The following is a 26805-nucleotide window of genomic DNA, read 5'->3' on the forward strand; positions in this document are numbered from 1 at the left end:
CATACTGGAAAGCATTACAAAGCTTGACATATTCGACCTTAGATGAAATAGTTATCGCACAGTTGGAACAGCAATAACAATAGAGGAGCCAATAGTACGCATTCCCTCAGAAGCAAATACAATCTTGCGATGCACTACACACTACAGAACGAAATTCCTGTGCCCTTCCTTGGAAGACGTACCGATCATGAGGATTTCGGTGCCTATTTTCTCACAAAGCCGCTGCAAACATTCGCTACCACTAATTATTTTTTGATAACTCATATCTAATGATATTTTGTTTTTGTCGCAGGTCTATGTGATGTACGATAGGGAGGAGCATCACCGGTATCCGCAACAGAGAATTCAACCTTTGAATTGCTTGGAATCCATGAGCCAGGAGTGCACATGTTATATGGCTGATTGATCGCTATGCAGAGACATAGATGTGAGGACTATTTATCGCACAGCTGATTCACTGCTTAAGTGACCCATCTCATATGCTTGGTCATACAATTGTATCATCTGTAGGAAGTAGGAAGTTATATTATGATTATGAAATTATATATTCATAATTCATTTTCATTATAAGTAGTTGAGATTAGGTGCCATGAAGGGATTTACACACCTTTTCATAGTTTATAAATATATGACACAAATCAAGCGTGAAGACACAACTCATATACAATTCAAATTCATATACAATGTCCTAAAAAAATAATTATGTTCACATATAATATATCCAAGCTATTTTTTTCACATATAATATATTATGTTCTTCTATTGCCCAAGGATGAATGATTGAACAAAGCTCGTGGGATAAAATTTTATGCGATTCTAAGATAAATTTATAGGGACCATCAATAAGGAGTGTCTTTATAGTAATTTTATTTCCCGCAAGCATAATTATTTATTTTAATTTTTAGATTTGGAAATATTATTAAGTTGTAATTTATAATCATTTTTTTTAATTTTATAAATAATTTATATGATAGATAAGTGGATAGGGTCAATTATAACATTTTAAACTTGATTATCGCAAATATAGTGAAATATTTAATTGTTTCTGAATCTTTGTTTGGCTTGTCTCCCAATCTTAGGAGTTAAAGTGCAATTTAGACTAGTTTAAAATTAAGTCTATATATTTGATCTGTCTTGTCTTGATTACTAAATTGTTTACGATTAAGGTGCATAGAACTTTAGAAAGTTGTACGTAATAACTTATAATATTGACTTTGTTTGCCCTTTAAATTTTAGCACTGGTCTTTATATTATTCATGATTCATAATCCATATGTTGGCAACTACTTTATATTTTTCCTTCAAAATATTAATATATTCATTTGTTGCAATAATCCATAATAATTCTCATTTATTTAAAACATTCTCACATTTACATAACCATTTACTTTTATTCTTAATTTGTAATTTGCAAGTTTAAAGTTTTCTGTAATTTTTGCCACTTGGAAAACTTTCATTGCATTCACATTCTAACCAAACTGTTATGAGTATCTTAGTATCTTACCCGCCTTGGCCTTGCAGAGCCAGAAGTGTTGAAGATCAAATTGATTGATTTTGTCAAGTTGGCCATAATTGGTTGGATATCCGAGTATCGAGTTAGCAAGACTCGTAGGATTTCAATTTGCGGTTTGGGAACCAATAGATTGGCGACTCTACTTAGGAGAATTGCTTGCAATAGGTGTTGTGAAATTACCTAGAATTTCAAATTTTGCAGATAGAATCAAAAAGTAGTTGTATTAGTTTGTTTGGAAGCGTACTCTATTGGAAGCAAGAACCCCGAAGATCAACAAATCAATATATTCCTCGAAAGAGGGGGCGACTCTATTTAATACAATTTTCAATTGGTAGCTCTGCTAAGGGAGAAGACTCGGAAGGAAATGGTAGATAGTCTTTTCAAATGTATCGATCATTTTAGAGAAAGCCTTTTATTCCAAATGGCATCAGGCCATTGGATTTCAACAATTTTGATTGTGAACATAGCAAGTCATCTCCAAAACTTTCACAACTTGTATATGTTGGTTTCTAAAATCGCAAATTGGAATCCTAAAAGTCTCGTCAACTCAATGCTGGGATATCCAACCGGTTATGGACAACCTGACAGAACTGAATAATATAATCCGAGTTCCCCTCACTTCTGGCTCTGCAAGGCCAAGGCGAGTGTACTTGATTTTGAACAAATCACTCAAGTCCAAGATCCTTATAGCAGATTGGTTATAACGCAAATATAATGAAAAGTTTCCCAAACGGCAATGATTACAGAAAACTTTAAGTTTGCAAATTACGAATTAAGAATAATAGATAAATATATGAATGTTTTTGAGTAAGAAGTACAAATTAATGCAACAAATGAATATATTAATTCTTCAAAGGAAAGATATGAAATAATTGCCAGCGTATGGATTGTGAATTATGAAAAATATAAAGACCAGTGCCGAAGGGCGATAGAGTCAGCATTATAAGTTTAAAACGTACAACTTTATAAAATTCCACACACATCAATTATAAACAATTTAGTAATCAAGATGCGACAAATCAAATATATGGACACAATTTTAAAATAGTCTAAAATGCATTTTAACTCCTTTGGTTTGGAGACAAACCAGATATAGATTTGGAAACAATTAAATATTTCTCAACAACTATGATGTTCGATTTTAAAATGCTTTAATTGATCATATCCACTTATCTATCATATAAATTATTTATAAAATAAAAATAAAAATTATAAAAGACAAAACTATATAATATTCTAACTCTAAAGCTCCATGCAAATAAAATAAAATAAATATTTCTTACTGATCATGCCCAAAATAAAATTGAAATTGCACTAGAAACACTCCAATGCAGTTTGACTCCATAATCACATAAAAATTTATTCAATAATCCACAATCCAAAGACTTAGTTCAAAACTTCATTTCTTTACCTATGAAAGAATAAAATATATCATAGAACATATAAAATATATCATAGAACATATATGACTTGGGTATGTGTATGGATATGAATTGTATACTTTTACATCTCCTATTTATAAAGGATGGAAGGGCATTAATAATCAACCAATATTAAATAATTAATATGATTTTAATTATATTAAAATATAACTGGCGGCTAAATGATTCTTGTGCCTCATATGCTTCAACACCCATGACCTTTGTGTCCACCGCTTGAATATGTATCGATCGGTTCAGAATCGGATGTGATCTTCTGGAGAAAATAGAGACTCCACACTCGCATATATATCCAGACCGGCAACAAATACAAAATATTAATATAAGTTTATTAAATTTTCGGTAATATTCAACACAAAAATTCATGCTTCAGTAGCTCTGGTCTCCATGATCGAGCATATTGAATCGGGCTCTTTCAAATTTTAATCGCACTTTGTGCTTTCTAAAAGTCGTTACTTCTGCAGAGAACACCAAATTTTTGCTTGATCAAGCTCACGGTAGATATTCCTTATGTGTTATAATAGTTTGCTTGACAACTGATAGACATCAACGGCATATCCATTCTGCTTATTTGAGAGCATCAATTTCCATCGCAGGTTCTACTTCGGACAAACCTTTCTCTGAAAGAGATGATCCTCTCTGGCAGCAAACAACTTTCCATGTCCTTCCTTTGTGCACTCAGAAAGACTTTGTTGGAATCAAACTCCTGATGGCATCATAGAGGAATAATCGTCATTAGTCAATGGTGTGTATCAAAAAACTTTATTGTCAGACCTGCGTAACAAAATCTTCTATTGTCATCATCTGTTCTTCTTCCTTGTCGTTTCTGTGTCTGTGTTAGGTATGCGCGTTGGGTATGAGTTCTATGAATACTCGATTCTTCTTAGAATCATTATCCAAATACATTGAGGGGCAGTGATTTCTTCTTCAACATGTCAATTCAATCAGGAAAAACAGATTCTAACAGGCCATCTTCATCCAGCGGCTTCTTAACTTGTTCGGAATACATTCTGGGCATAAGTAAGGCCTATGTGCAAAACAGGATATTAAGCTTTAGATGGCAACCTCAAACTAAGATATGCTCTGAAATATCATCAGTTTTGACATCAATATTATTATTCATGTGATCCTCAACCTATTGTTGTTGTGTTAATCTGATCACTCTGACACATTTCCCTTAGAAAACTTCATTCTCAGTCTCTGGTTCAAAACTTTTATTGCTTGAAAAGTGGGTCTGTAACTTCAGATATTAATATCCATAATTACTGGCTCTTTGCATCTGCTCACTCATAAGATTGTTCTTATTTTCATGACCATAATATTTAAGTTAAGAGCCTGAACTATGCCAATAATAATCATTCTACAGAAGCTAGACAATTCTGATTTTATGTCCAATCTGTACTTTTCATTCATAATTCAATTTCTTTCGGTGCTGTAGATATCTTGAATACATATTCATAAATAATGATTGATGCCGCAGATGATTGCCAGTCGAATGTTGCCTTGATCCCAGCACAATATCAGAATGCAAACTCTGTGATTTACAAGATTGATATTCTTTCAAACATTTACGTAATTGGTTGCCATTTTATTTGAGACTCGTTTTTCTGTGCAACACAATAATCTTCATGTACTACCAATCTTGTACATGAAATCTATTTTATATTTTCTCATCCAATCAGCTATTATTATGATAGTAATCATATCACAACAATGACTGTAGTCATCCTTATATAAAGCTCAAGAGATCTTCATATACTTTCTCTAGAATGATTCATCATAGTATTCTTATCTTGCATTGAACTTACTAACACCAAAGACCATCAATCTCCAACATCTCTTCACAAATGGAGGCTTTAATTTTTGTGAAAATCCAGGCTCCATCAGTACCAAAGTTCCATGGAGAATGGGATGAATCAACAATTCGGCATTTGGATGTGTTTTATACATTCATAGAAGACTATGAGGTTTGCGCAGAGGATCAGGTGATGAAGTTGTTTGTTAGAACATTGAAGGACAATGCAAAGACAGGCATATGAATCATTACCTACACAGTGTATCTCATCCCAGAAAGAGTTTGAGCAGTGGTTCTTAAATGAGTTTCATGATGCAAGTGATGAAGATAATGTGTTATGAACAAGAAGAAAACCAAAGTTGCAGCATAGAAGAGAACCTTAACATGTTTCCACTTGATACTTTTTTCAATATAGAAAGATATTAAGGCGAGACCTCAGCACATTTGTTCATAAGGATGATAAGTATTTATCATGAGATACCATCAAACCTTATGCCTCCATATGAGGAATTTCTACACAAAAATTTTGAGTTGGGAATCTCGCCAAAGGACCCTGATGTGAAACTTCTTTGTCAGATATTAGAAAAAGCCGATGAAAATGAAGAAAGAAATACCAAAGTGAAAAAAGAATCAGATCATGTTTCAGATTCGGGTGTAGAAGACGTTTTTGGCCAAATTGAAGAAGAATCTGATCATGATGAGACCAGTAAGGAATTAAATTGTTGGGAATACAAAAATGAGGAAGAGTATTCTCTCAGTGTGGAAGAAATCTCACTCTTATTAGACATTAAATATATAAAAAAATATGTTGAGAAGAATGGCCCAATTTTTTTCTCAAAACAGAGCAGTGGATCAGCACACATTAAGCTGTTTGATAAATACCAAAAAAGTAAAATATTTGATGAACCTATAATTGATTTTGGGAGTTTATCAGATTTAATCCCTACAATGCATGAAGAATCACTTTTTGGAAGCAGATCACTTCGTGAAATTAGTCCATGTTGTGAAGATATGATGAAAGAAATATCAGATCCTGCAGAAGATGATTACATGCATCATGATGAGGATAACAAGCCTTACGATAATTTTTCATAAGGTAAGACATTTTTCAGCTCATCATATGAGCAGAAATATAATCAGATATATGAGGAGAGTTTGTTGAAGCATAGTTCTAAAATTTTCCGAGTATCACATTTAATCAGAGTCTTGATCAAAGAAAAGTTGTATTTCCTAAATATGAGTTATTATCAAAACCTTCTTATAAAGAAAATGAACATCTGGAGTATGGAAATCGAGCAAATTATGCACAAGAAGATATCTGAGCAAAGAAAATCTATCTAGATGCTTGTATGACTGATCAAGCGCATGACTCAAGGGATTTTCCATATAGTAAAGAACACAATGTACATGTTGATCTCTCAAAAGCTAAACAAGAATTAGATACCAAAGATTGCATTGATAAAGCAGAGCTAGTAAGTATTGCCCATAAGGATGATGCATTTGATACATGTATGAAGTATGGGCAGCATCCTGAGGTAAGTAACCCTGAAGATTCTATGATAATATTTGTTAAGAATATGTTTAGGGAAATGCTTTTAAGTTCTCACTATAATTCCTTTCATGATTTTTCTTTCATGTATACTAATCAAATGAATGAACCAAGAGATCAGATGTTAGGATTAAATGACAATAAAATTTATTTCTTTTCTAATGATCTTGTTGATAAAGCAAGGGTGAAATTTAGTTCTAGACAAGTGATGAAGGAAAAGCATATGTTGTGCAATGGTTTTTTTCTAACATCGGTAAATGGAGCAGATTTTATTAAGGAATGATGTGATACCATATCTAGGATATCCAAAGTGCTACACGATCAAAATTAGATGTTTGATAGAGGAAAGAATCAGTGTTCACTTTTGGGGGGCCTGGGGCCACCCAATTTTCAACTTGCGTCATGTTAAGTATGGATGCTCAGTCTGCTTCTCCAGAGATAATTGGAATCTCATTATGCCTACAAGAGGCATATGTCCCTAACAAGAAACAAGAGCCACTGATGGAGCCCCTATTTTTTGCATAAGTCTGGGCCTCCATTTATAACATTGCAGAATTGGAAAAAGACAATGATTGATGACAAAGGTCAAAACACACTTGAGGCCTAGAACATGATGATAAGATATTGTTATCGATACCAAAGATGACTAGGGAGATTGTTTAACATTTCAAACTACCATTCAATCATCTCTAGTGGAGTTGTTTTGAAGCATTTTGGAAGGAGAATATTTCATTAGTATTTTGGATGAAGTTTCTGCAATTACAGTTTAAGCTGAGTCATTAAATTAAGAAGCACAAAGTTTTCATAGAGACTCAACTCTTAAGTTCGGTATTATAGAATGCTTAAGAAAATCTGAAGATACCTGTGAAAGCTTACATTTGACAGTATACCAAATATATCCAAAGTAGCGAGTATAACAAAAAAAGTCTCACGTCATATACAACTACATGTATTGATTACCTTTAGAGTGAAATATTCAATACTTGGCATAGACAAAAGGAACATCAAAGATAAGTATCAATAATCACCGTTTTACAATTTCAAGCAGCTAGGAAGACCATAATGTTGAAAGATCACCAATATTGATAGTGAATGGAAAGACAATGTTGGAAGAGATTTATTGGCTCTAGAAGGTCAAATTCATTGAATAAAATCATTGGTAAAACCTGCATATCACTATTTGTGAAACAGAGCATGTGTCGTCATTGGGGAAGGTTCAAATATTACATAGCGTATGCATAGCATCCTTGGAATGGAAAGAGAGCGACTCTTTAGATGTCATTCTGGATGCATCAAGAGAAGATGTCAATATACATAAAAGCCTATATTTGGAGATGTGCTAAGGGACTTATGGTAATAATAATATCAAGAGACTCCGAAATATTGAAGGTACCATTGTGAGTTTAGTATATGCGAGGACTTGAACATACTAGAAAGCATTGAAAAGCTTGACATTTTCGACCTTAGATGAAATAGTTATCGCATAGTTGGAACAGCAATAACAATAGAGGAGCCGATAGTACACATTCCTTCAAAAGCAAATACAATCTTGCGATGCACTACATACTACAAAACGAAATTCATGTGCCCTTGGAAGACGTAGCGATCATGAGGATTTCGGTGCTTATTTTCTCACAAAGCCGCTGGAAACATTTGCTACCACTAATTATTGTTTGATAACTCATATCTAATGATATTTTGTTTTTGTCTATTACATCCCAAATTTTGACCTAATTTAAAATATAGCCGTTGAGGTTCACATGAAGTTAGTTGACAGTTAAATTGGTTATAATCTTGTGAAATGATAAGATGGTTAATCGTTATAATTTAAGATAACAAGCTAGTTGATCATTTATCAAGAATTCATGGAATTGAGAAGATGGCTAACTATTATGATTAATTATGATTAAATAATTTATTAGGATAATATAATTTAACTGCAAAGAATTACCTTGCAGGAAACACGTTGAAGGGGTGGAAGCATTGTTAGAAAAGAATTAGGCACAAGAGCATCACCATCACTGGGCAGATGGGTTGAGAAACTAGCGACTTGAAATAGGATACATCTGTGGGACCCACATGAGCTATTTAAATAAATAGATTGAGACACATAAAATAATTGAGTTAAAATATAATACATACCTTTAGAGATTGTTTATTAATTTTTATCTTATCAATATAATAAACACTTACATACGAACACATAAATATAAAAATGAAATGACATCAATAAATTTTAATAATATAATCTAATGATGTCACCTCATCAATAGACTTATGTGAATGTATATAAGAACGTATTATAATAATAAAATAAAAATTATAACTCTTCAACTCCTCGTTATTTCTTTTCCCTCTACATTTCTCTCCTTTTCAAATCGAATTAATGTTTATGAATTCGAATGGACATCTTGAAAAACCAATAGAAGCCGAGGAGTCTCAGCTAGCCTTTAAGAAGCTATGAATCAACCTATTCCATGTTTTTGCTGTCTTCATTCTAAGCCGTGTGAATCATTCAAGCCGTGAGTTCCTTCTTAGTTGAAAACTTTCATTCTGTCTACACACCCGTATCATTCTGTTCTATTCCTTGCTCCACCAACGTTTTGCATTTCGCAAACCAAGTCTCAAAGCTAGTGGATGAAACAATTTGCCAACAGGGGCTCCACCCAAAGATGGGAGGAGCCACATTGAGACCAACTACAATCACAATCATAGGTCATGATTAAATGCAATCGTATTTCATAAGATTCCTTCCTTTGCAAGCATATGCCCGGCTGTAGTCGGCTACAAGAAATATAACATATGTGTTTGTATTTCATAGTTTCCTCCTTCTTTGATTGTTGTCGGCTACATATTGATAGAGCTGAGAATAATGCAAATATGTTTTCATATATATAACTTCTTCTTTCCCTGATTTGAATGCCTGCGCATAGCCAACTATGCATTGTTAGACTAAGATTAATTTATAATATCTTGTTGTTGGTTCTCTGCATTATATAGAGTTCATTGAAGATCTTCATCAATTATCCTTGTGATTAAACATCATTTATGAATTCAAATGGTAGCTGTAAAAATTTGAATGATTGTATGAACCGACATCAATGACCATGCTATCATAATTTCCAAACATGATCAAAATACTTATAGAATCTCTAACACTGAGCAATTCACCGGCAAGATGCCATAGAATGGTGAAGAGGTGTAAATAAGATCAGAATACTCAAATTCTCTAACACCTAGGATTCACTAACACCTAGGATTCATCGACGATGAAGCCATGAAATGGTGAAGAGGTTTAAATAAAATAGAATGATCATAATCTTTCAAGCACCTAGGATTCACTGGCAAAGAAGCCATTGAAATGGTGAAGAGGTGGAGTTAACCTACAAGAACCAAGAATGAAATCAGATATGAATAACTAAGTAACGAAACACTTAATAGCTCATGCATGATCCTATTATTGTAATCTCCTGTTGTCAAGTCAAATGGTGTGTTTAGATACCAGGATGCTCAATGGATAATAAGATGATCCCTATCTATTTCGGGTAGGGAGGGCCTTTCTCGATAGAGATTGTATGGGGATAAGTTATGGTCTGAAGTTGGGTGGTTAAGCCCCTAACAATGTTTCACCTCTCCCTAAGTTGTTGGATGTACAACAGACAAAGATACGCTATACAATCAATTGTTGTCGGAAACCGGTATTGTTACTTTTATGATGTACATGCAAGATGAAGGTAAGAATAATTGAGTTATATCATTGTTCTAGTTATTTTACATTTAGATGCGAGAGATAGATTTATCTGATGAATTGATATATCAAACTTTCATTTATATGAATAATAAATATGAGCATATCTTCTAATCTTATGTTATTGCCATAGTTAAGTAATCAAAAGGAAAGGAAATGATACAATGGTATCTGAAGCCCTAATTGATTTAGTGGTATTTTAATTGATTTAGTGGTATTTGAAGCCCTAATTGATATAGTGATATCCGATGCCCTAAATGATCCAATGGTAAATGAAGCCCTAATTGATACAGTGGTATTTGATGCCCTAAATGATCCAATGGTAATCGATGCCCTAAATGATATAGTGGTACGTGATGCCCTAATTTTATATAGTGGTATTTAATGGTAATCATCATTTGATGGAAGTCATTATATGATATTGTGGTAGTAGTATTTGTGGACTAATCTGGGTGATTGCAGAAGCCTTCTTACAATGATTTATCAGTTCAAATTTCACAGTATGTGGATTATAATTTCTATGGTAAATTCATTGATGAAGTTTTAAGTTCTTAGTTAAGAAATTTTGTCTAACTGATTTTAACGGTAAGTCTCATTCACATGAACATGACTGATATAATTGTCTTCCTATGAAAATGAAGTAATAACTGTATTTTTTTAAGTATGTTAGTTGTTAATTAGACTCGGGAAAACTGGATGTCACATTGTCACAAGTCTATGTGATGTGCGATAGGGAGGAGCATCACCAATATGAGCAACAAAGAGTTCAACCTTCAAATTGCTTGGAATCCATGAGACGTAGTGCACATGTTCTATGGCTGATTGATTGCTATGCAGAGACATAGATTTGAGGACTATTTATTGCATGGGTGATTCACCGCTTAAGTGACCCATCTCATATGCTTGGTCATATAATTGTACCATCTCTAGGAAGTTATATTATGATTATGAAATTATATATTCATAATTCAATTTCTTTAGTAAGTAGTTGAGAGTAGGTGTCGTGAAGGAATGTATCCATTCCTTATGCACCTTTTCGTAGTTTATAAATATGTGATACAAATAAAGCGTGAAGACACAACTTATATACAATTCAAATTCATATACAATGTCCTAAAAATATTTACATACCCAAGCTTTTTTTTTGTACATTTAATATATTATGTTCTTCTATTGGCAAAGAGTGAATGATTGAAAAAAGCTCGTGGATTTGGATTACTGGATAAAAATTTATGCGATTCTGGAAATATTATTAAGTTGTCCTTTATAAAAAATAAAATTTTATTCTATAAATAATTTATATGATAGATAAGTGGATAGGGTCAATTATTGCATTTTAAACTTAATTATCGTAGATATAGTGAAATATTTAATTGTTTCCAAATTTGTGTCGGGTTTGTCTCCCAATCTTACGAGTTAAAGTGCAATCTAGACTAGTTTAAAATTGCGTCTATATATTTGACCTGTCACGTCTTGATTACTAAATTGTTTATGGTTAAGGTGCATAGAACTTTGTAAAGTTGTACGTAATCACTTATAATGTTGACTCTGTTTGCCCATTAAATTTTGGCACTAGTCTTTATATTATTCATGATTCATAATCCATATGCTGGCACTTATTTCATATTTTTCCTTCGAAGAATTAATATATTCATTTGTTGCAATAATCCATAATAGTTATCCTTTATTTGAAACATTCTCATATTTACATAACCATTTACTTTTGTTCTTAATTCATAATTTGCAAGTTTAAAGTTTTTTGTAATCCTTGCCACTTGGGAAACTTTCATTGCATTCGCATTCTAACCAATCTGCTATAAGTATCTTGGACTTAAGTGATTTGTTCAAGATCAGGTGCACCCACTTTGGCCTTGTAGAGTCAGAAGTGCAGAATATCAAATTGATTGATCTTGTCAAGTTGGCCAAAACCGATTGGATATCCTAGTATCAAGTTGGCAAGACTAGTAGGATTCCAATCTACGGTTTTGGGAACCGACTCAATATATGGAATTGGTGATTGTCTTATTAAGATTCCATAACGATTGCATTGCCCTTCCTCCATATTTACAAGTGTGTATTGGTTGCCAAGAAGACCATAGGAATATCTTTGCAGAGAAATTTGTTTCCTCTATTTTTGTTTTACAAACAAGAACAACTCTTTGATTTATTCTATGTTTCTTTTGTACTTCTATCATTCTATGGTTGTATTAAAAAGAGCTAAATTGTATATATCAATTTTTAAAAAAATTTAATTTTGAATGTGTTTGTAAAATTTCTTGTCATAGGGGTCACAATGGCTGCAAATTATAGCTCGGTAGTTTGACCTATAGTTCAAATCCAATTCAAATTTCCTCTACAAAAATATGTGGAGTACCTTGATCAAGCATTATAACTAGCTTAATCTATAGACCAATAGCATTATAACTAGCTTGATATATCGCAAGTTTTGTTATAGCTCAATAGCTTGATTTATGACTCAAACCCATTTATTTGGAGTACATTAATAGTATCAAAACTTGCACTGAATTTAATAATGTAACTATCCCATAGGAGCAAGTGAACTGTCATAGCATGTAACAAGATAAAGTATATAACTAGTATGTTTTTGAGGGAAACATCCCTTACTGATAGGAAGAGTACAGGAAATGAAATCCCCAACGCCCACATCTAATTCAATGTTGTGGTAGAGAGCCATTCATTTTTTGCCACACTTGAAACTCAAGAACCCACTACAAACAAAAGACCAGAGACTTTCAAAATTGTTTCCAAGTGAAACTAGAGGCATTGTTAATAGACACAACAATATGCATTTATGCAAATGGTTTGGCTTCTAGTGTTGTTTACAAACCATAATTGCAAGGAATGGTAAATATTGATGAAGATTCTAAAGGGTACAAGGGCCTAGGTTATAAGAGATGCATGACAGTTTATTGAAAAAAGGTGTGCATTCTTTCATCCACTCAATAAAGTGCAATACATTGGAGAACTTAGTGTATGTCGCTTCCAACTTGCACCTCCTTTTGCACAAGCATTGTTACAAGGGGATGATACAAAGTTGTGGGATATAGAGTAAAAACAAGCTGATACAAAAGCCGATTACCAAGATATTCGATATTAACAAAGGAGTGAAAGTCTCCTTGAATAAGAGTTCTAAAAAGTTCATCCATCTGGATAAGAATAACAACTATGAAAAGCAAATGACAAATAAAAGAATAATGAATAAAGCCTATCCTAATAACTTAAGTGACAATTAAAACAAAATATTACAATATTACTTTTATATGTTCCCTTAATGGTCAATCTATCAATACGCCAAGCTTATCCCAAAACCTGATAAATTTCAAGACTCGGATACTTGGTAGGAATGTCTAAAGTCTCATCCTTTTTTGAAAGATACTATTCATCTTTTCAAAACATACTGCAAAATTATGAACCTATCTTCTACAAGTTCTATGAAATGACAATGATACTCGACATGTTTTGTACATCTATGGATGACTAGATTCTTGGCCATCTTTAATGCCACTTGATTGCTGCAATACAAGGGTGAGGGACGAGATTGAGACATATCCATGTTTAAAAGCATTTTTTGTATCCATATTGCCTCACATGTTGTTTTTTGTTCCCCAATACTCTGCTTCTACCAAGGAAAGAACTACTACTTGTTTCTTTTTACTGATCTATGTGATTCCACTTGTACCAAGACTAAAATTTAGAATAGACTTTTCTTGTATCCATATTGCCTCACATGTTTTTTGTTCCCCAATACTCTGCTTCTACCAAGGAAAGAACTACTACTTGTTTCTTTTTACTGATCTATGTGATTGCACCTGTACCAAGACTAAAATTTAGAATAGACTTTGCGTCATCAACTAATCGAGATTTGTAAACCCAACCAGCCTAGGACCATTTCTTCTACTATACAAAATGCCAAAGTCGAGTGTCTCTTTCACATATCTCAACACCCTCTTTGTTGGAACCCAATCTTCTGCCTCACATGTTGTCATAAGTCTAGAAATGTGACTCACAATATTAGCTCAAGTCAAGTCTAGTGGTTGTAAGATAGATAAGGGTGGGGTCTCTTGGGGGCCGTAAGTTTATATTTTTAAGAAAGAGGTGGTTCCATTAAGAATTCTTTTTTGCTATAGGATTATTTGGAATATTTTCCTAGACAGTAAAAGCTCCTACTTTTTAGTAACTAGTAAGCAAGTTAATATAAGGTGGGGCAGGAAATTACCTACCAGCTTAGGAGTTTTATTGTCACTTGTTTATCAACAATAATTTTGGAGGGAAAATTATATTTTTAACTTTTGTTTTTATTGTTGCACAAAGTATAGAAGACAAAGATAATATATTCATGAGATCAACACCTTCCTTAAATTTTGGAGTTTAAACTTTAAGCCAAACATGTCTACAAGATTTATAGGAGCAACAACATTAGAATATTACTAAAACTATTCAAGCAGCTCAAGCTCTATTTTTTAGGATGCCCCCATATAGGACCCCACTCTAAGGATGCCCTTTGATAGCCTAAGACTCATTGATCACATTTGAATCAATTTCATTTCAAAGCTTCAGCCCTTTCTCTATAAGTGTAAACAAGAATTTACAATTTGTTTGGGAACATGTCTAGCAAACCCCTAACATATTTAGATTCGGGAATGAAAATACTACCAATGAAACTCACTTCCATTAAAGCAAAACCACCAAGAATTTTAGGAAAATTTGGAAAACCTAGCAGCCAAGTTAGAAATCCACAATTTAAATATCTCAAACTATGAATATACCCCACGTTTGCTTCTAGAATTCACTAGGCATGCCCTAGCCACTGGGAAAACACAAAATTTTATTTTAAAAACATTCAAAATAGTGTTTGATTTTTTTGAAATCATAGCTAAACCTTAGCCGTTACTGCAAATCCACAGTTAGGTACGAAAATTGCAGCAAAATATCAGACAGTCACTAAAAAGTTGTCATTCTACTTAGAAAACTAAAGGAAAACTCACATAGTCCTTGGGAAAATCACTATTGTCCCCAATAGAACAAGGCGAAACCAGAAATGCGAACAAAAGATGGGCACAATTTTTAGCTAACAAAACCATGATTTCCAATGAAGCCTTCAATAGTTTTCACAAAGTAACAATCACAATATTTGCCATACAGAAAACCCACAATTTTCCACCAAAAAAGAGTCACGATTTTCCTATACAAAAAACTTGCAACTTTCCACCAAAATTGTAATGTCCCCATTTTTGGCGAGTCTGTTTGGTTGGTGGAGTTAGCTCATTATAGCGACCCTCGTTACTATTTTTAGCAATACAGTGGGTGGCTTTGGCAATTGGTCATCACCTACATTGGATGAGGTTAAGAATTGCATGAGCTCTTATTTAATAATTAATTATTAAAGTTGCATTATTATAAGAACATAAATGTTATTATAATAATGACATTAAGAGATATTTCTAAAAGAGTGTGTTGGAAAGTTTCAAGTGTTTAGTTCTTTTGGGAAACTTCTGTAGTTTCTGAAGTGGAGTTCTTTGGAAAACTTTTGCCAACAAGGGATTATAAATAGGAGCTCATTTCATTGGAAAAAGCACGCTTGAATATTTATTTTCCTTTGTTACTTTTGTGGCTTTTCCTGAGGTTTTGAAGTTCGTGCCCTTGTTGAGGTATAAGGGTTTCTGAATTCTAATACTGTTCCAAGGTTGTGTTGGAAATTGTGCTGAGGTAAACAATTTGTCTTATATCTCCTACTGTAATATACTATACCTAAGGAGTTGTTGATGTTACATTGGTTGGCTGAGAATTGAAATACCTGCTATTGAATTAGAGGATCTTGTTGTGAATCGAGCTTGTTGGGGGTGACAAATTCAGCATAATTAATTAAGGGAATCGCTCCCCTTATACATAGCAGATGTGGCTGCATTTAGAGTTGGGCGGCATACAAAATTGATTGCTCATTGATCTCCCAGGTCTGTCGTTTACCATTTAAGGGGCCTGCATTAAATCTGGAAGGCTGTGTTAGATTTCCAAGGCCCAGCATTGGACATTTGGGCTGCAAATTCTGTCCAGACAAAGGGGGCAAATTATTACAACATTGGCGACCGTATATTGGCAGATCGTGGTCACTTAAGGAGGTCACATGGGGCTGCATACTCAGCCTGCATGAGAATTGGACCAGACTGGAGGTCTGTGTTTGGCATTATAATTCAGAGGATTTCAAGAAATTCAGACTCCATTGGATAATATATACATTGAAGTCTATACCAGGTTCTCTTCCATTTTGTATTTGAAAATATTCAATGTTAGTTGTTCTTGTTCCGTTTCATAAAGTCTGAAATCAGTAGTGGAATTTTCAGCAGTTGTTATTTGTAATAAACAATCTCATAATATACAATCTCATAAGGCAATAATATTTATCAGTGTCAAGTATTTATCTATGTAAAATTTCTGAAGCTTGTAATGGTGAATAGCTCATTACTCATTCTAGCATTGTGCATTAAAATTAAGACATCATATAGACAGTGATAGCTTAACTGTTTGCCAATTGTTTGACGAAATGTCAAACTATTAAATAATGAAGAAAATTGATGTTATCTGAAGTTATAACCAGGTCGGATTATTACAAAAATAGACGCAATTTTCTGCAATCCATTGCAATTCTTGATAGACAAAACCAAAAACAAACCGCTAAGCTGGCAATTGTGATTTTTGCAAAACGAATCTCACAAATTTCATTAAAAACCCACCAAAAAAGATAAGGACAATAGATCCTTGAATTTTATTGAAAAATGTTGAAACCTTTGTACAAAATTCTGTAGCTTCATTTTGATAAATACTGCGTCGCCCATTAGAGGTTTCTAAAAAACGAAAATTCCTGAGTTCTATCCTGATTCCTAAAAACTTCATTGACTGTTAAAGCTAAATATTACAATATAATTTGGTAGTGTTTGTAACTTGGGAAACACCAAAAACTGTTTGTACAAGGATGCTGCTTTGACTTGAATCCTAAATATAATATTTTTCAATGAGAGAGACACCCCACAAATAGAGGGAAACCTTGCTATTCATAGTTATTTAACCACCATTAGAGGAAGCCATCATCATCCATAAGGCAAGTAATAAGCATTTTTCAGAAGGATTGAGGTGCAAGTCAAGATGCTTCTTTGTGCACACAAGTCCCTTCTGAAGCTATGAGAGGAGAAAGCTCAATTAAAGAGCTTTGTGCTAAAAGGGTTTAATAACAGGGAGGGGAAAGGAAGCCATGTAAAAAGTGAAGACATAAATTTCCTCCATTCCCCTCAAATTTGTGCAGTCTGCTGACCCTAAAATTGATGGACCAAGATTGGATTCCTATATTATACAATATGTTTCTCCAGATGCCCAAGCATCATTTAAGAGCACCCACAAACTTTTGGGACAAGGAGTCAGGTTTCAGTGACTGAAAGGCCAAAGGCCTAAGTTTAGTGATGGCAAGGAGAAAATGCAAATACATGTAGTACTGGGAAAATTAGTTTCAAAAAGATGTGGAGGAGTAAGTGTTACAACTGTAAATGAAACTTTACCACACTATGTAAAGCTCATAGAAATAAAAATTAGAAACATGACAATGATTGCATTGAAAATTAAACATTAATAATGGCGGGCAGAGTTTTGGAACTTAATGAGTTAACCAAGAATAAGTGTAAGAATTGCAAATGAAACATTGGCATGCCAATTGAGATTTAAATTAATAAACATAAAAAACATACCAATGATTACATTAACAATGAGAATGATGGGTGGAGGTTCGGGATCAAGGGCTAGTGCCACTTGAAGAGGTTTGAGGTAGACCCTCAAAATGTACCCATCCCAGAAATGTGAGGTATTTGTGTGTGGGGGTAGAGGGGTTGTATCCCTATGATTCAATGGAAACAAGCACAAGACAACAAAGGAGTGCATGGATATTTTTATTTTATTGAACAATTCTGTTTCACGACTAACTGCATTTTCTTTTTGGTACAAATACTTTTAGTTATTTATGTCTCATAAATGATAAAACCGTAAATGCAAAAAAAAATTGATCTTTAAGCTAGAAGGATATTCGTTAGCTAGCTTGTTAACAATGATTATAAATTCTTAATCTAGGAGAGTCCAAATAATTAAACCTAATTAGCCAAAAACTGAGCACTAAAAGAGAGCAAAAACACAAGATAAACAAGACCTTAAGTATGAGTAACACACTCACTTGATGCTTCAAACTAGCATTACAATTAAAGTACTTTTCATCTTTTATTGGCAAATACTCTAAACAACAACATAAACTTCAAATCAACTCCTAGAACTCTTAAAGTCACTTCCCCACCCTACTATTGCTACAATGACAATCTCAAGTGAGAAAGAATTCCCTATAAGAACTTCACCAACTCTCTAACATGATAGAAACAGTGAACTGCACTTAAAAATTGTTTAGTACATTTCTAATGATGTATAATTACTATTATAAAAAAATCTACAAGATGAAAAGACAACTTCCATTTGAATCCTTGTTTGTTCGCTCCTTGTCATACCGCATTTATTGTGGGACTTATTTTTGGTTTAAATGGCCTTGGCCTTCTTTGGCCCAGCAGTTGATGTTGGTGTTGGAGCTGCTGTTGTTGGAGAGAATGGCTCCACTGAACAAACGTCCGCGCAAGTTTGTTCCCAAAGTGTTTTACGGGGTAACTCATCTCCTGATATTGTTTTGAATGTCAAGGAATTTGATAGTGCATGCACTTGGCTAGAATAGCAAATCCTGATTGGGTATTTTGTGTGTCGCACTCCTTCTAAAAGCATGTTGAGGGAATGGGTTTCCAAGGTCTAGACATCTTAAGGTGTCCGCCTTGAAGGTGTTCAAAGCCTTACCAAAGGCTTTTTTCTTTTTCGTTTTGGCAATCCTAGCCAAGCTGAGCATATGTTTGTTAGAGGCCCCTAGTCTATCAGGTCCTCTCTTCTGGTTTTTCAGCGCTGGTCCCGTGATTTTGTTGTCTCTGATGACTGCAAACTTAAGGTTCCCATACAGGTGGAGTTCCCTGGGCTTTCTATCCCATGCTTGTCTTTCCTGCAAGCCATTGCGCAAACTGTCGGCAAGGTCGTTTGCCTTGAGCCATACAAGTTTTCCAATGCTCGTCCCTAGCGTAGGGTTTGTGTTGAGGTCAACCTCTCCAGGGACCTCAAAGAATCGGTGGAAATTCAAACAAGTGGTACCACCTTCACTCAAAAAGTGCTTTACCTAAACCTCCTGAATACCCGCTATAGGTGTCAGTCCGCAAAACACAAGATTAAGGATTGTCCATTGTTGGAACGTAATCTTCCACCAGTCCAGGAAACCAAATTGGTTCTAGACGCTAATAAAGATGAATGGACTACTGTTGTGAAAAAAGGCATGGGCTCTACTACGGCTAAGGTAGGTTCTTTGCCTCAGGATAATGGTTGTCCCAGCTCAAGTCTGGTGCCATCAGAATCTTCGGTCCCTTGCTCCCGCCTTTGCATGTTTCAAACCTTGGTGCTCAAGGGACAGTGGGCGTTCATAACCCTTGATGGAGCCTTAAAATTCAAAATTTTAAGGCATCCATTCAAGCATATTTTAGGAGTATCGGCCTCCATGATGCAGTCCATTTCTGCAATGCATTTGAAGATGATGATGATCATGTTCACAGACTGATGGAGTTATGTAAAAATGAAAATTTCCTTGATTAGCTATTAAAGTCAATGGATAAAAAAAATTTGATGCATATCTTACCACAGGCATCGAATAAATATTATATTCAATATTGTGAATCTATCCAAGAGACATAGAGGTTTGTTATAGTAGAATCTGGGAGCACAGCAGCAGATAATTACAGGAATATTATGCTTTTGGCTTTTGAGATCTACCACTTTCATTGATTGTGTCCAATGTCCAACAATGTCTCTGAACAACATAGTCAACAAAGAGTAATGAAGATCTGATGTTCCTGTTTTAAGTGGTGGTAGTGGTGGTATTGGTCTGATACAACTTTTGTGAAATGATAGGTCTGTTGTTCTATAGGCCAGTCAGCAATGAAACCACTTGCATCAATTTCCGAACTTATCAAGGACCTCATCATAGGTCACAATCAAGGTGTTTGTTCCCAGCTTGACTCAACAGTTTCTTCAGTGGTGTAAATTGAAAACCTTTTGACCAGATGTTCACAGTTTGCAAATGAGAACGATAATCTATGGAGAAGAAAGTGATGGACATATGTGTACACCAAATAGTGCACAGTTGCAATCACAGACAGTCAAGATCATGAGAAGTTTCATGAGCAGCATATTATAGTGGACAACATATTAGGTTTGAGCAACAATCTAGATGAGAAAAGGTCACATATTATTTTATTTGTTTACTTTCTCTTTTTAAATCTCAATATTTCTTTTGAGGGTCACAAAGCTTTTAGTTAACTCTTTAATGTGGTTGATGGGAAGAAGCCCTCGATAGGCTAAATGCATAAGGGCATGGACAAGACCAAGAAGGCTATTAGAGCCATCAATGGTAGTGTTGATGAAAAATACCATCCCCTATGGGAAATGGTTGATTGGCGATGGCACCATAATCTTCATAAATCAATATCTGTGACAAGTTATTTCTAGAATTCAGCATTCCAAATTTTCTTAGATTTGAAGGCCATAAAAAAGGTTTTGAATGGACCCTTAATGGCCATACAATAGATGCAGACAGATTTTGTCAGAACAAGAAATGCCTTCAAGATTGAGATCTTCATAGTTACACAAGGGGTACTGTTTTCTCAAGATATACACAAGGTATATTGAAGACCATTCAACCAAATAATTTTATTCTTAAGGTTCATACTTTCAGGTGTTTTTGTGTAAAAGTTGACAGAGAAATCAAGTTCTTCTTTTAGTTTGTTTCTGTTGAAATAGAATTTACAATTATCTTTCTCATTTTAGAAGCATGGCGGGAGAAAATTTGGTGCTAAGGTAGAAATCTTCAAGCATAACCATATATGTCTCATAGTCATAAGCCAACCGTTCAACACTTTAGAATGTGAGTGCAACTGAGCAAATTTAAGCATTAACTCTCCAAAAAGAACAGATTGATGGTGCAAAGCCACCACAAGCAAATCTTGGGCTTTGAATTATTTGCTCGAATTGGATTATCTAAGGATCCTACGTTCAGGTTGATCAAAATGAGCTTGACATAAAGGCAATACCAATGTCAAAATAAAGAACACCAGAAGATCCCATGGTGTTGCTAAAACACATACACTATCATGACCGCAACAGCATCAAGGTCCTATATGCCACACAAGCCCAAGATCCATCATAGGGCTAGTGATGTTGAATTTAGTGGCACATGCTCCTTTCTGCATTAGTACATGACTCTACCTTGTACTTTTTTATTTTGATTCCATGGATATCCTAAGCCATGATTTTTGTAACTCAACTGGCAAAGACATTCATGAATACTGATACATTTAGATATCATGGACCCTCAGATAAAAAAGGCTTTTTGTACTCAATTTTTTATTTTCGATGTACAGTTATGTAAGAAATTGGCATGTAATTGAGCAGCCCTTTGTCTTTAAAGCTAATTTAGATAAGATTGTATAGAAAACCACACATTTCCTAAAAAAAAGGCTTGGCCGCTTGTTGCTGAATTTGAATCTGTGTGAAATCAGCTTACTGAGTGTATGCTTTATTCCAAGGCTGGTAACAATAATTAGAATGAGTCAAACATCAATAAATCTCTCAGTTACTGGTTTGCGTATGGATATGAATATGGGAATGAGAATCTGGTACTTGGGTATGTGCAAATTTTCTGGAGGGGTATGTTTAGGTGTATGTGAGATAAATGAATATTTGACATCAAATTTGCATTCAAATTGTCATCGGCTAGCTTCTAGTTAGATTTCCAATAAAAGACATTTTATCTTTGAAGAAGTATTTTTCAGTACAGATCTAATTCAAAGTAAATTCATGGCATGTGAATAAAGCTGAAAATACAAAGTGCAATCTAACCACCTCAGAGAAGATTTTCCTACAGCCATAACAAGAATCGAAGGAAAAAGTAAATATCGTGTATGGTGAATCATAGAAAATAAAGAATGCACTCACCAACTTTTGTCTTTGATTCAAAGCTTGAAGTTTATGCATCTCATATTCATTTCTTCTCCCTTCCTTGCGAAGCTAATCAAATCAAAAAGCAACAGAAAGAAAACATGTATGAATACAATATCTGAAATGTCAGATTTATGCTTTCCTAGGTATCAATGCACATGTACAAGAAATGGGATAGCTCTGCAATCTTTCCAATAACCTTAATAAAGCAAAAACAGCAGGCAGACAAGAATATCATGTTAAAATCTTGCCAAAAAGAGAAGGTAGCCTGGCAAAACATACCAACTTTGATTATGATTATAATGACAAAGAACGAAAAAGCCAGGCAATCTCATACTTCAGAGATGGTATATAATAAATATATATAACTGAAAATATGGATTTCCATGTTCATTTAGCCTTATACTAAAGTGGAAAATATTTCAAAAGGAGATTAATTTCCATTTTCTGTTTAGATAAGAGATACCCTGCCATTTAGTACCATGGCTAAGATGTTACAACTTCGAATAGTAGATTGGACTGTATCTGGACAAGCATGCAGTTATTTAATTATCACTCTAGGAATCATTCAAATTGGGATTTATTACCCTTAATTTGTGTGACTGTAGCAATATTACATCAGAAACATAAATAGAGACACAATTGTATGAAAGTATTTTAACACTCTAAAAAAAGAATGGAGAAAAAAGATCTAAAAACTGTTTCTTAATTTGATTTGTAATTTATCTTATGTAATCAAGTCCCATTGACCTATTTATGGGCATCCATGGACTTTAATATAATTTTTTCTCATTTATATATTTCTACAATTCCTAGATTTGAGATTTGCTATCTGAATTTAAATTGAAGTTATGTTAAGCTTTTCATGCCTGTGAATCATCTCTCTTCTTGGATTCTATGTATGGCAAGAAGAATTTCGACATGACCAGCATTTAGAGTTTCATGCTCAACCATGATTATTTGCTCAATGATAGAATCCTTGCTGTTATCTTGCATTCTATCATATCACAAAAACTAATAAACACTCTGGATCAACATAAATACTCACCCTAGAAGAATCAATTATTGTGGATTTCTGAAAGACCGGATTAGCCTAGATTTCAGTTACTAGCATGCCACAGAGTTTCTCATGAATTTTCTGTCATGATGGTGTCCTAGAATAGTGTAAGACTTTGTAAACCTCCAATAGAGGCTGTTAATTGTGCTTCAATTTTATTTTTTAAGTTTTCTACCATAAATATTTTTCTCATAAGGAGATGCCTCTTGGACTAGGAAGGCACTTCTCCCACTTCCGAAGTTATGAAATAGAAAACATCTCTAAGACATCCGCTTTCATGAGGATAAAACATACTATCCTCTAGTCGCCTCTTGACTACAATGCAGTGCTTCAACATCTCCTAATTTATGTTCAATATCAAATTATACCATGCAAGTTGAGCTGACCAAATGGTGAAAACTTGTGTTGTTCATAGAAGAGGTCACAAGTTCGAAACAAATTGTGGCTAAGGTTGTCACCATGCTAAAAAATAAAATGTGAACAACTGTCTTGGGGAATACTTGCATAAGAAGAATCTCACACAAAAGAAGTGTCACTTTGCAGTGACCTATACAACTACCTTTAACTTTACACCTAGCAGTAACCTAAACCAAAATCCTTTATTCTTTTCGCTAAACTTAATTACTTTTCAAAACACATTTACAATCTTTTAAACTCCTAAAATTTGTATCAATAACACATTGACAAGTATATAGAGAATTCAATGCAAAATATTCACATCAAAGTGCAAAGATGCGAGACAGGTTGACAAGGATATCACATTTATTTGGTGAGGTTTTAAGATACCTATACAACCAACATGCACATAAAGAATAAAAGCTAACAAAATAAGTATTAATATTTTGCCTTAAATCTTTGCTAGCTTATGTTCTCAAGTATAATAGGGTAACCTATACTACCTGCCCTAGTCAGATTTGGGTTCAAAGCTCAACCATATGCGGATTGGATGTCCACAGTATATCCTATGCCTGACCTATCAAAGCTATGTCTCAAACAAATTAGGGCGATATAGATCTGTGGGAGTATTCCCAAGGAAAACTCAGGAAGAACCCAAGTGAAATGAAAACAAAGTGTTTCAACAAAATTCACCCTCTTTATCCCTAGAGGATGACTCTGATGTCACTAGCAAGACACAGAACACAAATCTAAACTTATCCTTACCTCTCATTCTTCATTCACACAAAATGAATTCTCTTCTCAATGCTCATGGCTGCTAGTTGTTAAAGTGTTCAAGCATAGCCAGGGCTGTAGTCATATGCCTTGAGAAATGCCAGATAGGTGCTAGAATGATCAAAATGATTGTATCAAGGGTAAGTGTCATTCAACATAAGATGTTTCAGCTTTTGCAATTCTTTTATATTTATTTTCAAGATCTATTTTTTCATTTTTTTAAATCATAAGTTTTTCTTTTTTTCAGATTCAATTATTTACAAGAAACGGTATTGCAGATTTACAGTAATATGTGGGTACAAATGTAATTTACAATGGTAGGTAGTTCTAGTTGAGTGAGCCAAAGTTTAGCTAGGGCTTTTGAATTTGAACCATTATCACTGCATTGGCAACATGTCACAACAATTCAGGAGCTTATGGAGACGGGTTTTGCTTGTCATTGAACAAGTATAAGAGTTTGCATACTCAAATGAAATACCACTGGTGTACAATTGTTGACCAAGGAATCCAAGCTTGTGATGGGAGAAACAAAATGGGTTGCTAAAGTGGTAAATATTTGTGATATCAAAGAGAAAAAGAAAGTAGATTGTGCAAGTAAAGGAGCCACATCAGCATCTCATCCTTTGGTTGAGAAAGTATCCTACAAGCCGCCTACTGAGCCACACTCCACCCTTCCAATAATGGTTGCTACATATCTACTTTTTGCAACACGGTACTCTTTTGAAGATGATAGCATCTCTTTTCTGCAGAAAAATAAAGGATGTCGGCCCACTAAAAAAGGCATTGGTCAAAACAAGTGAAGAGGCACAATTGATGAACACATTGCACCTTGCAGTTATGCCAATGGGACCCTTTCAACCTTGTTAGATCACCACATTGGCAAAAGTGTGAGGGTAATTACTGAGGTAACCATAAAGTATATAAGTCTTGGCTATGAAAAGGTGTACAGCACCTTATTGGCTAAGGGAAATAATTGCAGACAGTCTACTAGAGCCAATTAGGGATTCATGGATCAAAACAAGGAATTTGTCATTTCAAATAAATGGAAAGACTACAAAAGCAAGCCCCAATTAATACATTACATTGTTCCCTGAAGGGGCAGTGTCTTTTAAGGCAATTGATTGTGAGGGGTAAGTCAAGGATATGATTCTTATCAACATCTTAACAGAGCTGATTGAGATGGTGAGGCCTCGAAATATTCTCCAAATCATACCAAACATGCTAAAAATGTGCATGGTTATTGGTTGAGGCAAGTACATGTGCACATACTGGGCACCATGGGTCATCCACTCACTCAATTTGATGATGCAATAGGTTAGCAAACAAATCAAGTGGATAAATAAAATCTACATCAAGGCTAAGGAGATTTTGATATTTGTTACTATTAACACATCGCAAACCATCTTCAAGTCCTCCAGGTTGGAGTTGTCAAACATAAGTTAATAAAGTCTCAATATTTTATTTTTTGATTTATGCTGAATTCACAACTAAAATTTTAACCTATGATGTTTTATATTTATAATTTTATGTTACTTCCTATATCATCTATTTTTTAAATTTCTTTTATTGGCACCATATTAGTTTCTTTAAATTTGATTCAATTCAAAAAACCATTTTGAGATGATGTGTGAAGATGCAAAACACATTGAGTGCCATGGTAATAAACAAATTGAAAAGTCCACAAAGACAAGTTGATACAAAGAGAACCCAAAAAATGAAGTACTAGTCCTAGATAATGATTATCATCTGAATATATATTGAATTTTACTCATCCCATCATGAGTACGATCAAGCTCACATATAGATCAACATGTGAATATATGACAGCATTGACTCTATGACAAAAAAAGAGCATAATAGCAATAAAGAAGAACAATCCCTCGAGAACAATAATCAAACAAGTGCAAAATATCATACTTGAACCTTGGAACAAGTTGACAGCTCCCTTGCATCTCCTAGAATTTTCCTTGACATGTGAATATAATAGTCAAAGGATACTTTTCCCATAAGAATACCACTATAAAGAGAAGCTGAAGATAGCTAAGCGTAAAAAGTAGCATTCAATAGACACTTTTCATGCAAACAAACAAGAAATAGTCATGGGTGAGTTTGAGAAATTATAGCTTCAATGAGACATAGATTTCTCATATATGTAATGCACTTATGATGCAAGATCATATCAAGGGTTGACCACTTTTGAATCACCAAACACTATTTAGTTCAATGATTTTCTTTTTGATTTGCAATTTTTTAGTAGTTTCTCCTAGTTTCCACGTTAGAAGATAATTCTTGTTGCATACACTTTTCTGGCTCAATTTCCATTACAACACATTCTAGGCCCCAAACCAAGATCTCACAATGTAGAGATCATTCAAGCATTGTGGTAGCATTTGTGGGCATTTCTAAGTTTATGGTTCC

The 26805-nt window shown here is 34.2% G+C and overlaps 1 protein-coding gene across 3 annotated transcripts in view; it reads right to left on the reverse strand.

The window, feature by feature from the left end:
* Positions 1–26805, reverse strand: part of FRA1 (P-loop containing nucleoside triphosphate hydrolases superfamily protein) — a 94858-nt gene that overhangs the window by 6019 nt on the left and 62034 nt on the right. For all 3 annotated transcript variants that reach the window (XM_089792151.1, XM_089792152.1, XM_089792154.1), the window contains exon 18: positions 22158–22229. In XM_089792151.1, coding sequence (XP_089648277.1) covers positions 22158–22229 — 72 coding nt within the window. The remainder of the gene's footprint in view (positions 1–22157; positions 22230–26805) is intronic.

The sequence above is a fragment of the Cupressus sempervirens genome, chromosome 7 (genome assembly GCF_028749045.1).
Source record: "Cupressus sempervirens isolate cs-2001-9-10 chromosome 7, ASM2874904v1, whole genome shotgun sequence".
Taxonomy (NCBI): domain Eukaryota; kingdom Viridiplantae; phylum Streptophyta; class Pinopsida; order Cupressales; family Cupressaceae; genus Cupressus; species Cupressus sempervirens.